Here is a 13,701-nt window from a genome sequence, read left to right on the forward strand (position 1 = left end):
TTGGTCAGAAACTGTAATATTATCCAACCTGTTCACTGGAGTCTATGGGTATAAATAGTTTATATATAGTAGAGAAGTCAAAATAATTTATCACAGTAATTTAAAATATGTTGCTACATAAGAACAGTTTATTCAGTGTTTCCCAAATAAGAAAATCATGAAAGTTTTCAAAGTCCAGTGCTGCACACATTTCAAGACATAAGTGCGTGTATTTTATTTCAGTAAATGTAACACAACATTTTGGGGGATTCAGCTCATCTTTAAATACATGTTCCTTGTTAACTCTATAAGTATGTGCCTTGCACTCACCTTTTCAGTTCATTTGTGGCTGGCCGATAAGGTTCTACAGCCTGGAACAAAATGTTGTATTTATATATTTCACCATTTTAGAGCCACAAACCTAGATAGCATAAGAAACTGATTATCTTCCAGCAAGCACTGAGTTGGCACTCTGTCCTCTTATTGTTCTCAGCTCTCTAAGGACATACAGAGCTTTAAATTCATGGTTGAACAAGACATTCATGTTGGTAACCTACAGCCGGCCACTGCTACTATCATGGACTATTATGAGACAGGTAAGTTGCACTGCTTACCAGTTTAGACATATTACTGGACATTTGTTTAGTTGCAGAATTAATCAATTCATTTATTTACTAAATTTCTTGTAGTAGTCTGGAGCATATTTATAATGTTTAGCGCATCAGAGTTCCCTTGCCCTCTGAGCAGAATTTGGTTTTGAATTCCTAGTAAATAGGCTCACACACTTGTGATCCATTGACTTTAAATTTTTTTGCGCTGTTGGCGATCAAAAATCAGGAAGCACTGTAAGCACTTTAAGTTCCCCGCTGACCGTGGACAACACAATATTCAGAGTATTAAGAACCTGAGCTCTAAGTACTTGTCTACCTGGGACACATATGTCTCAAGCCGTCCTGTCCCACCCTCCCCAAAAGGTTCCTACCTGTTATGATGTCCAGTGGAGGAGAACTCAGGTCTACTAGAAAGAGTAATATTGCAATATAGAAACTATGAGGTTCTGGGAAGTATCAGCTTACAGTTTGATAAGTTCATGTCTTGCAATACAAATATACACTTGTTTTTCTCTTTCAGATGATTTTGCTGTGACAAAGTACAGTGCCCCCTGCAGTTCAGAAGGTACAGAATACATACTTATATCTAGCATGGGTATTAGTCTAAATCCTCCTGTGTTTAACTGAAAAGTATTTATGTTGTAGATCTTTTATTGATCAGTAAATTATAGCAGTAGGTAATCAGAGCTTTATGATTTACAGACTTTCTAATTGATATCTTAGGCCACATTTGATTATTACTGCTGGTTTGTCACCTACATCTAATAATATCTGTAGGTCATCTACATCTAATAATATCTGTAGGTCAGTCTCACAGTACAGGGTACTAGACCCATACCTCACACTGTAAACACTAGTACCTAGGTTCACAGGTAACACAGGTAAGGTAGATGAAAAGATACAACAGTATATTTTATTACAAAATACAATGATCTAATGCAAAGCAGTAACAGTACTATGTACAAACACACTTAACAATAGCCAGTGAGGTGAAGCGAGGGGAGATAAAATCCAAATCACTAAAAAATATAACATTTTATGACCTTGGGGTAAACTCAACCTTTAAGAAATGGGACATTGTCCCTGTCTCAGTGCCCTGGGGATCTGGGGAACATCACAAGGGGCTATAAAAATACTAGTTCTTTATTCCACATTTTGTGAGAAACGCCGTGGATGCAGGGTAAAATGAACACATCCACTTGTTTCATCACAATCACCATTAGAAGATACCCTTCATTAGTGGAGGGCTGGAAAATTATAGCCCAGGGGGTAAGACTCGACTCAGCAGCCGATTAGGAAAATTTTAAAAGAAAGAAATGCAGATGGCCCAGTGACCCAGCCTATGGTAGCCCACCACGGGACCAGCTCGGGGGGCAGTTGCCCCCCAACCCAGCCTGCCCCTGCACTTCATCAGGTAGTAAGCAGTATATAACTAATGTTCTACAACAAAGCATGGCTTCTTTAATATGCTGTATAATTATATTACCACTACATTCTCTACTTTCCTCTTTTTTATTCCTTTAAACACAAAGTAACACAGAGCAACGAGCAGGTGAATTCTGCCCATTATTCAACAAGTCTTTTTTTTTTTTAGTAAAATAAAGGAAACAAATGGATGTAACTTGCAGGGGGGAATTCAATTCCCCCCGAAGTACCGCCACACTAAAACTATTACCGTTATTACGGTAACAGTGCGTGTAATTACCATTATTACGGTAGTTCTAATGCCGGCTTTTTGCTCCCTGAGCTGCGAGCAGAAAGCCAGGTTAATATTACCGTAATACAGGTAATATCCATAACGCTGCGGTTCCTCGGGGGGAATTGAATTCCCCCATACTGTGATGTCACACAGATGCTTTTTGTATGTATTTTAGCCTTAGAAATGTAGGACATTTATTGTTTATTTGATTATATACAGATGTAGTAGAGTATTGCTGAAAACATTGTATGACAGAAAGTTTTGTTGCAACTAAGTCAAGAATCTCACACTAATTTACATCCTTTTATTAATACTCATGCCATACTGACCCCAGAAAGGTCAAGATGTCATGAGTCTAGCATGAGCCTGACGCCTGGTACTCACTCCGCTGGCGGCTATCTAACATTTGATTCTACTGCAGTGCATCTATGGAGAATGTCACACCTCTGCTCTACTTATACATTGTGACTTAGGGCTAGATTTACTAAGCTGCGGGTTTGAAAAAGTGGGGATGTTGCCTATAGCAACCAATCAGATTCGAGCTTTCATTTATTTAGTACTTTCTACAAAATGACAGCTAGAATCTGATTGGTTGCTATAGGCAACATCCCCACTTTTTCAAACCCGCAGCTTAGTAATTCTAGCCCTTAGTGTCCAGTGCACTAATTGACCAGTGCTCTCCACACATGACAAGTTACAATGTATCAGGAGTGGAATTTTAAAAGTCTCCTGCCAGGAGAATCAGCAGTTAGATAGCTGCGAGCGGGGTCATAATCATGTGATCACCAGGGGTCTCAGACACCAGAGCTCTGTTGTTCTGACATCTGAGGGAAGGGATTTTAGTAAAATGGCTTGTTTTTGTTTTTTAATGATTATTCCATAATTTCTTCTTTAGATGATGCTGGAAATGAATAACAGAACAATGGAGCAGATCAAGGAAACACAAGCAGATCCGTGATCCTGGATAAAGTGGAGTTTGTCCTATGTCTAGGGATTAGCCCAGTGTTAAAACTTAGAAATAGCATTTTCTGCACCGTCGCAAAATTTACCAAGCCAATAAAATATTTGGGTCCACCTTTTTTTGTAATTCATTTGTTATTAGATGTCAGTTCCAATTTATGATTCCACACTACAATGAATTTTACAAACTATTATAAACATTACATTATGTTACTAGATGTAGAAAATAAATACATTTTAAATATTTAACAAGTGGTCAATTTTACTTCTTCATATTCGTCTGTGATTTGGGGATAAATTAGAAAAGACAACTGTTAGGATGTGGCCTCTATGGTGCCCAGAGGTCAAGGGGCCCATTGTTTGTTGATCTGTGGATCATAAAAAGACAACTGTGATATCCTACAAAATGTTTTTACTTTTATATGCTACATTTTTCTACTTGTATGTTTGGTTTTGCAGAGTTGTAATTTGTGCATATAGACTGGAAGATATATATATTTTCTGCTTGAAAATATTACAGTCAATCGAGGCAAAATACTGTATTATGTGCACCAAACAAAGGTGGCAATTTGACTTGTTATCAAATAGATATCAACTGTCATTCAACAAAGATTCTGGGTCTCCAGAGACCATATGTAAGACACAAAGTGTGTCACCCTGTAGAATGTGCGAACGGCCAGCCTGAGATTTTGATTTCAAAAGAGCTATAATCCAAAGCAATGTATCCCCAGCTAGTGACTTTTATACCCTACAGAGCCCCCCTCTGATGTCCAGTATGTACAAGAGGATCTCCAGTATACTTCAACTGGAGGATTGGATCTTGAAAAATACTACCCCACTAAGCAGCTAAGCTACAATATATCCAGGCATGTCATCCCGAAATGGGTAAGTTTCTTGCACTGGCTCCCATGGAACCTCAGACCAGTCTCAGCCTATGCTACCCCACCTGTTCAATTCACTCTAGAGATTTGGGACAAATTGAATAAATAAATTAAAAATGACATCATAATCTTCTCCTCTTACCACATTAAGGAAACACCCACATTTCCCGTTAGGATGTTCTCAAAATTTTGAATATGCTCAACCATGGGTCAATGTGAGGATAAAAAGATCTCTCCATATTTTGGGTGAATTCACTCCAATTTCAATCACTGATTTATGTGCAATTTCACTTTTTCCGGCTGAAGCATTTCTCCCAAACCCATGTTAAATCAAGTTAAAAAATTGAACCCCATTTGAAAGAATCTGCGGCTATAACCGGAGATATGTGGCTCTAAAATACCTTTTATACAGTATGATTCATCCCCTCACCACCAGATTGAAGAATCATTTGAAACAACTTAGGAACAGGACGATTTCAAAATTGCTCAATTAATACAGTTACAGAGAAAATATATATCATGGCAGCACGGTGTCTAAGTGGTTAGCACTTCTGCTTCACAGCGCTGGGGTCATGAGTTCAATTCCCGACCATGGCCTTATCTGTGTGGAGTTTGTATGTTCTCCCCGTGATTGCGTGGGTTTCCTCCGGGTGCTCCGGTTTCCTCCCACACTCCAAAAACATACTAGTAGGTTAATTGGCTGCTATCAAAATTGACCCCAGTCTCTCTCTTTCTGTCTGTGTGTGTATGTTAGGGAAGTTAGACTGTAAGCTCCAATGGGGCAGGGCCTGATGTGAGTGAGTTTTCTGTACAGCGCAGCGGAATCAGTGGCGCTATATAAATAAATGATGATGATTATTAAATTTAACATGGTGGGATTATCTCTAGATTTTGGAAGGATGTATTAGCCATAATAACACAAAGTACCTTATTCAACTGCCTTGTGATGCATTGTTTGTACCACTGCGCAAAACTCCAGGTTCAGTTGATAATTCCTCTGACAAATTGTTTCGCTTAATTGCAATATGGCCAAATTCCGAATAAAGACTAAAGAGAAGCTAAAGACTGGGAGAAACCAGTACAACCAGTTTTGAACTCGATCATCCATATAATTTGGTATGTGGCATCTATGAATTATATATCCATTCTCCTGCATGACACTGTTAAAACCTTCCAAAAAACTTGGTTCCGTTGGTTTCCATATAAAAACTCAATGCTTCCAGGTACAACATAAGTCTCTCCATGTAAGAATTGGTCAATCAAAGCGGTTTTTAGCTATCAAGAAGAAGAGTCCTACACCTTAGTTTTCATACTCCCCCCACCCCTCTCCCTTCTCCCCCCTTCTTTTTTTCATTATGTTTATGCATATACAGGTTCTAAGACTACAAGAGAAAGCCCAGTAGACCCCACTGTTTGTTTTCATTTTTAAGGTCTTACCTATAGCTGTTTCCAAATATCTGTTATTATCTACTATATAACTAAGACTTCCAATTTTCATTGGCCAGACCAGATGACTTCATATACCCAATATTTATTTATACCTGATTTTTGTATTATTTTTTTTTATGTTGACCAACTCTTATCTTTGATCTTTGTCTGTTAGCTGCAGGTACAAATAAAGAGAATTAATGTGTGTGTATATGTCCAGCTGCTTCATTTGGCAGTCACTAATGACTAATACCACTTTCATACTGCCGCCCCGGCAATATCCCGGGTTGTTAACCCGGGATATTGCCGGGGCACAGGGCAGTAAAGATAACAAGATTCCCGGGTCGGGCGGGTTCATACTGCACCTGCCCGACCCGGGTTTTAGAAAAAAAAAAAGTGAAAAAAAAGATTTTAATTAATAAAAAATACATAAGAAATGTTTACTTAACTTATTTTCAGCCAGCGGTGTCTCCGGTGCGTTGCCAGCTGTCAGGGGGACCTCTGGGTACTAAAATGACGTCATTTCTAGTCCATAAGAAATTACGTCATTTTAGTACCCAGAGGTCCCCCTGACAGCCGGCAACGCACCGGAGACACCGCTGGCTGAAAATAAGTTAAGTAAACATTTCTTATGTATTTTTTATTAATTAAAATCCTTTTTTTTAACTTTTTTTACTTCACAATTTTTTTTTTACAGTATGAATGGTGAGGCCCGGGAATTACACGGGTTGCACCATTCATACTGCAGGCTAGCGGGGTCCAACGCGGGAATTACCCCTCGCAAAATCCCGGGTCTAAGTTCCGGGATTTTAGACCCGGGATTTTGTGGTTGGACTATTCATACTGCACCAAGACCTGGGTTTTTCAGCGTGCCTCTGCAAAAACCCGGGTTTTTGGTGCAGTATGAATGGGGTATTGAAAGATTTGTTCACCCAACAGATACCTAATGTGAATGCACAGATGTTGTTCATCTGAGTATTTTTCTAATTTTGGTATCATTACCAGGTCAGCTTTGTTTCCTGCATAAACTAAGTGAGTCTATAACAGTCAAATACTATTCTTCCTGACAATACTGTTTGAAAAGGAATTGAGCTGTTGCCTAGTGTGGAGACCATCCAAGCATCAATCTGAGTGATGATAAAGTGTTCACAATAATTATATACTATTATAGTGATCTGTTTGGTTTTGATGCCAAAGTATCACCAGCCCCAATGCAGAAAGAGGTGAGACTCCAATCAAAACTAGAATCCAAAGAAGGCTCTGGATGTATATGCTCTATATACCTACATCCCTCCCACATCTTTTGTTATAACTGGTTGATAGTTTTCTTTTGCAAAAAAATTGGATCTTTGACAGGCAACATGAGTTTCTTCTTGATTCTATCACATTTATTTTAATTCGATACTCGCTATTATCTTCAGGTGTTGGGAATAGCCATGGGCACTAAGATCACCCTTAATTTATGTACCTTTGCATGGCAAAATTTGAGCATGACTTCATATAGAATGGTACTTACTGGATGAAACTAATGCTCAATGACCATTATATGGATGATCATTTTATTATTTGGGAAGGCGATCAAAATTCTGCACTTAATTTTGTCACTTTTCTTAACACAACTGATTGGGAAATAAAATCTTCCAACACATTTAGTCACACTGGTGTTAAATTCCTCAATCTCTCCCTTTCAATGCTGGGCTCAAAAATAATTACTTTGCCATTAACAAAGCAATACAATGCCGTGATTTTAAACTCAAACTCAACAATGTTGGAAGCTAAACTTTGTTCTTTCAAAGTTGATCTGTGAGTAAAGGGTATGAAAGGGATGCAATAAGGTGTCGTTCTTCAGCACTGATTACCTTTGCTACCAGCAGTACTGAGAATGGTTCTGTATTCAGGTGTAGCTCCCAAGCCCTGATGTCTATAAGGTGCTATGTCCTCCTAGTATACCAGAAGCACATGACACTCGTGTTTATGTTGTGTTCAGTGCTGCCACATGTTTAGAATCACTGGTTTTGGGATTGATTATTTAAAATAGCTCCCATCTGAGAGCAGTCTTCAGATGTGAACCTCTGCTGCTGTAGTGGAATCACAAAAGATTTTCTAGAGTACAGCAGGTGAATGGAAGTTCATGGACTCAATCCATGATTAGTCTTCAAGGCTGACACCCTTCCAATACACTAAACATTGTGGGAGTTGATAACAACTTAAATTATGTATTCCTTGTAGTCCTCTATGTCCAGAGCACAGGTAGGTGCCACTACTTGTTCAGGGAAGGGATGGGTGGACAGGCTTCATGAGAGACACATGAAATAAATGTTGGATCCTGAAGTTTGGTGGCAGCTTATATCTTACAAGATTTCTCTTCCTGATGAGTGGAAGCACATTCTAGAGGGTCCATATTCTCTAACCTCCCTTGCTCATTAGAACCTGCAATATAATCAGATTTCAAATTTTGAACTCTCAACACGCATTTTGGGCACTATTCCTAACCCACTTTAACTTCATCATAACATACCTGTTCAGCAACATCAAGGTTCATGCTCTCTCCCAACAGTTCTCTTCTGAATAATTCATCATGGAGGTCAAGAACTATTATCCCGGCAGGCTTGTTTCTTGGAGAGGCCATTTCTTCTGAGCTGCTGGACAGGATCCAGGTATTGATGGCAGTGCTAAACAAGTTGTCCGTGGCACCAGAAGGAAAGATGTTTGTTCCACCAAGCTGCGAGCTGCAGCTTTGTGGAACAAACTGGTTCTGCAATGGGGACATGACTCACGATTATCAGGGCATGGTGGTATCATGAAGACTATTGATTTGGCCCTCCAAGAATTCTGGTGTCACACTGTGATTGAAGGATGTCACCTTCTTTTTCCAATCATGTTCTACTTGTCCACACATGAATGTACCATGGACGCTGTCTTCAAAGCTCTTGATGTCTCTGTCCATGCTACAAAGGTTATGGACACATGTGTCCATGGATTTCATCAATAACTTCCCCAACTCTCAAACCAACACCACCATCCTGGTATTAGTGGATAGTGTCTTCGATCAAGTCCACTTCACAGCCATGAAGAAACTACAGTCAGCACTCCAACTCTTCTAGATCTTCATTACAGAGGTCTTCCAGCTGCATGAACTTTCATTGGAGATATTATCTGACAAAGGGGTACAGTTTATGTTGAAGTTTAGGAGAGCCTTCTGCAAGGGGCTGGAAATTTCATTCTGCTTCTCGACTGAATACCACTACCAGTCAAACGAACAGAAGGAGCATGCTAACCACTCCCTCCAATTGTTCCTGCAGTGCTTTGTCTCGGATGCTGAGGTCAACTGGTCCTAATTGCTTGCATGGTCAGAGTTCTCACGGAAGAAACAGGTGCAGGACTCCACAGTGATATACCCTTTCTATGTCGATCACAGGTTCCATCTGTGAAAGTCAAATAATTGAATGAAGTCATTTCAAATTAATAAACATCAATTTAATTGGCTTTATTTGAAAATATGCAAACAGCATGCTACGGCGTGGAAGGGCGTATTATGCAATAACAAACACTTCTACATACATTTACACTCACACATTAATTTGTAAATAGTTCACCTTAATAAAGTTCCAGTACATAGTCTTTTATAATCAAATGTAATAGATTTAATAGTTTAATATAATAAGGTTAAAATCATTTTATTGACATCTAAGGTTCAGGATGAAGGAAATGTTTGGTGTCATACTAAACCACTTTTTACCATCAGACATCCGCTACTATCGGCTAATCGATCTCACCTTGCGTATGCTAGTTATGGATGATAAAGGATTAATGTTTAAAATTATATTGTGTTTGGAATGTGTTACGGTGCTTACCCGCAGCTCTGTCCCGTCGCTCCGTTCCGCCGCACTTCCGGGCAGGTCCCGACAGCGATCATGTGACCAATGGGCGGGGAGTTCAAATTCTACTTCACTATCTGTGTCAGAGCAGCGTGTTAACTGCTGCTGGCTTCCTCTCCTGTGTTCCTGTCTCCTGTATATTCCCCTGCATTTTTCTAGACTCCTGTGTACTGACCTGGCTGTGTTTCTGGCTACTCTCTGGCCTCATCCCTTTGCAGTGCGTATTGGACTGATTCCTGTGTACCGACCCGGCTGTGTTCCTGGCTACTCTCTGGTCTCATCCCTGGCACTACGCATTGGACTGACTCCTGTGTACCGACCCGGCTTCCGTTCCAGGCTGAGATCTCCAGGACATCACGGTTAGTGTGCTTGCTTAACTAGCACCCTGCTGGCCTATTTCTACCTCTGCCTGTCCATCTCATAGAGCTCTCTCCTTACGTCAGTAGGCTAACCTGGGGGTCGTGACCTGCAGTTCTCCGGCAGCAAAACCCATCCTACCTTGCGGTGGTTCTTGGAGAAGACCGGGAGGCCGTTAGACTCCGCACCCTAGGAAGGCTGGCATAAATACTGACTAAGGTAAATCCTAAATCGTAACAGAATGCTAATAGGCTGGTTTAAACCAGTATTTTGGTGGGCTCCTGAGGGAAGACACATTGGCAGTAGTTGGAGAGTTTACCCCCACCCTTGGAGAGCATTGCTTGAACTCACCTATGAAAAGCAGTATACTCGACTGTCCTAAATCCTGAACCAATGGAAAAATGCTATGGCATCACCACTGTTTTTTATGTACCACAAACTGTATAAAAACCAAGCACTGAGACGAACATTCAGTCTACTTTGGCCACAGGATTCAGGACTGAATGACTGTATGCTGGATCCAGTGCGCTGCGTATGTATCGGCTGTACTTTATTTTATTTAATTGTTATTGGTCATATTTTGCTATTAAATCTCTTTTGTGCATTGGAACCCCATTGATCGCAGTGGACAATGTTTATTGATAGAATCCAAACGAACATAACACATCCAGTAGTCGTTCCATCTTCATATGCCAACTCTGGGGTTTCTTCAGCAAACAAACTTGTGCACTATCTCTAGAGACTGTGCAAGAGCAGCTGAAGATGGTGTTAGCAAACACAAAAAGGTTTGCTGACTAGAGGAGACAGGATGACCTGGTGTTTTCAGAGAGCAATAAAATGTGATTTTCCACCTGAAACATCACCCTGAAGATACCCTAATTTAAACTGGAGTCTAGGTACATCGGTCTGTAACCAATCAGCGGGAAGATAAGCTTATTAGCATACAGGCTACAGTCACCACCTTCCTTTCGGATCCATCCGGTGTTCCACATTTCCTTTCTGAAACCAGTGGTGAAGGATCCATTTCCTTTATAAGTGGTGGTTCCTCCTACCACAGTGGAGAAGAACATATCATTCATTCAATCCTTGACTCTTGCAGATCTGGGAGTGGAGTGCAGAACCTGGTGCACTGGAAGGGCTTTGGTCCTAAAGATCACTCTTCAATGTTGATGCACTTGCACTGCTCACCAAATTTTTCAGGCTGAATCCTGGCAAGCCTAAAGGGTTGCATCTGGAGTATACTGCTAAAAGAGTGAGGGGGGCACTGTGAGGATTCACAATACAAGTTCCAGATGACAGCTTTCAAAAAGCTATTCACAATGACTGCTACAAACACCATCTGTCAATTCCTGTTATCAGCCCTTTAGTGAAAGGGTCAAGTTAATCAGAACAATTTCTCTCACCGTTTTGTAGCCTTTATAAAGTCTCCGGTTCTACCAAACCTTTGCAGAAAAAAAGTTTTGTTTTTTACTTCCCTGTTTGTGCTTTGAAGAAGACTTGTTCTGTTTAACTGTACATCACGATTCTACCTTCTTCAACCCTTCAACCCCAACTTAGTCCTCCACTAATGTACCTTCTCCAATCCCCTGACTTTGGCTTCATCCATCACTACTCTATCTTCTACAATCCTTTCACTTCAGCTTGCACCTCACGACCAGTCATCTCAGGACTAAGTGGCTTGGCCGCACGTGTTGTGCTTGTGATAGCTACCAGCGTCAAGTGAATCTTTCCTGGGAGCTGCCAACACCATGACTGTGAATAATTAACACAACTTTCTGGGAACAATGTATGAACATATCATGTGCATATAGTACTTAAAACAACATATTCCTTCTACAACTATATTGTATATGCTATGAGCAAATAAAATTGTATACTAACAGTAATACTTTGCTCTCATTGTTTTTCTTTTTAGTGCAATATGAATACAGGTTAAGAAAAGAATACAAAACCTGTTGCAGTGTACATTGCAGTTAGGGTAATTGAAACACATGAGGGCAGAGTATAAAGCTAGCTTTCAGAAAGGAATTAACTGCACTGTGAACTTATGAATCAACAAGTGGATCAAGAGATTACATGGCTGGCACGTTGCTATACACAGTATGGGACGGTAACACATTCTCTATGATATTTTGTTGATTTGTTAGGGGCAGAGTGGGCATGAATCACAGGTCCCTGTCACAGACACTAAAATGCTTTGTGTGCCCATCTGTGCCAGGTAAAAAATACAAGCTGTATATCTCTATGCCAATCTGTAACTTGAAACACCTTCTAGTTGCCTTTCATTTTAAAATGTCCCATCAGTTTAGACTACTGTGATAGCAGAAGAGTTAACAATGCTTTGTATTTGTCATCACAGTTTAGAAATCATCCTGTGTATTTGGGCAGCAGGCCTGACTTACACAGTAACAGCATATGATTCAAAAAAACAGTTCAGTAAACAGACACAAGGTAATGCAAACATGCTGCATCCATTACAGAGAAGGTCTTGTGCAAGGGTCAGTGTTTGTGTAATGTGTGTACAGAGGGCTGTACACAGCACAGCTTTATAAAGCCTTTCCAGCATTCTTCATTCTGAACTGTGATATCTGGCCAGCAGCATGTGGAGCTCATCGCTTGGACTATGCCTGCTCCTGACTGTCATCCATGGGGGAGACCTTACGGACCCTGACCCGTAAGAATTATTTTTTTTCCTACAGCATTGTGGAACATTTTAGTACTTGGTAGATAAACAATAATATTACTAGAAATATTACATGAAGATTGCTAGTTCTGTCATAGAAAATAGAGCAACTTATTCTGACAACAAATGTAGGGATTAATACAGTACATGGTAGGGGTTAAATTGAACATGGTGGGAATGAGCAAAGGATTTCTGTTTAATAAGTCTATTTGTTAAGTGGTGATGAGGCTTAACTCTGGCTAATGGGCTTATATTTCATTTCACCTAATATATCAAGGTGTGTAGGGAAGATGTTAAGTGGACTCTTTATGATGCCTTCTTACCCTCCATCCTGAACACTTTTTATATCTGATAAGTTCCCAAACTTCTGACGTGAATATTGGGGTTCTGCCTGCTCATGCTAAGGTTCCATTAGTCCCCAATCTTAGCTCACACCATCCGCAAGCACTGATGTCCTGACTCACAACATGAGACTCAATCTGGGGGTAAATGTATGAATCTCCGGATTCTTCATCTCCGGCGTGTTCAGCCTCTTCAGCGCTTAAATTTAAAGTGGCGCTGCATTGTAAAGAGGCTGAACATGCCGGAGATGAAGAATCCGGAGATTCATACATTTACCCCCTGGTCATCCAGCTTCCCCTCCTGTATCGTCTACCTCTCTGAACAGCTTTTAATTATTCACTTGAGGAATGAGATAACTAAACCTCTGCTTCCACAGAGCTAGAAGATTTGCACTGGAGTTGTAGCTGATAAGACAGCATTACATGTCCTTTAGGCTAAGCCTGCAAAGAAAAATATTAGCTCCATCACTACTGTGTCGCTGCAGGAACATATGCTGCTAACTCTCCAGCAGCCAAGGGTTAACAAGCACACTAGCAGACACAGGAAGAGACTCCACAGGTTAAGTGCTTATCAATGATCACTGGGCTATTATCTTCTCTGCAGAAGGAGCTTTTAAATTAGAGATGGGCGGGCTCGGTTCCCCGAGATCCGAACTCGCCCGAACTTTGCCTATCCGAGTACCGAGCCGAGCAGGCTTGATACTCTCCCGTCCGTTCGGAATCGAAATCGAGGCAAAACGTCATCGTGACGTCGTCGGATCTCGGGGCTCGGTTCTCGCGATATTTGAAATACATAAATACCCGCCTCCACAGCAATCCATCGCCATTTGACAGAGGGAGAGAGCAGGGTTAGGTCACAGGCTATATTAGAGCAGGAACAGAGC

At 40.6% G+C, this 13,701-nt stretch overlaps 2 protein-coding genes across 3 annotated transcripts in view; both read left to right on the forward strand.

The window, feature by feature from the left end:
* The window catches only part of LOC142160963 (alpha-2-macroglobulin-like), a 75,325-nt gene extending 71,961 nt beyond the window's left edge, over positions 1 to 3,364 (forward strand). For both annotated transcript variants that reach the window (XM_075216109.1, XM_075216110.1), the window contains exons 34-36: positions 473 to 575; positions 1,111 to 1,155; positions 3,185 to 3,364. In XM_075216109.1, coding sequence (XP_075072210.1) covers positions 473 to 575; positions 1,111 to 1,155; positions 3,185 to 3,204 — 168 coding nt within the window. In that variant the 3' untranslated portion in view covers positions 3,205 to 3,364. The remainder of the gene's footprint in view (positions 1 to 472; positions 576 to 1,110; positions 1,156 to 3,184) is intronic.
* An 8,992-nt stretch (positions 3,365 to 12,356) lies between these two features.
* Positions 12,357 to 13,701, forward strand: part of LOC142160968 (alpha-2-macroglobulin-like) — a 99,960-nt gene continuing 98,615 nt past the window's right edge. The window contains exon 1 of the mRNA XM_075216125.1: positions 12,357 to 12,467. Within this exon, the coding sequence (XP_075072226.1) occupies positions 12,394 to 12,467 (74 nt within the window). The 5' untranslated portion in view covers positions 12,357 to 12,393. The remainder of the gene's footprint in view (positions 12,468 to 13,701) is intronic.

The sequence above is a fragment of the Mixophyes fleayi genome, chromosome 6 (genome assembly GCF_038048845.1).
Source record: "Mixophyes fleayi isolate aMixFle1 chromosome 6, aMixFle1.hap1, whole genome shotgun sequence".
Lineage (NCBI taxonomy): Eukaryota > Metazoa > Chordata > Amphibia > Anura > Limnodynastidae > Mixophyes > Mixophyes fleayi.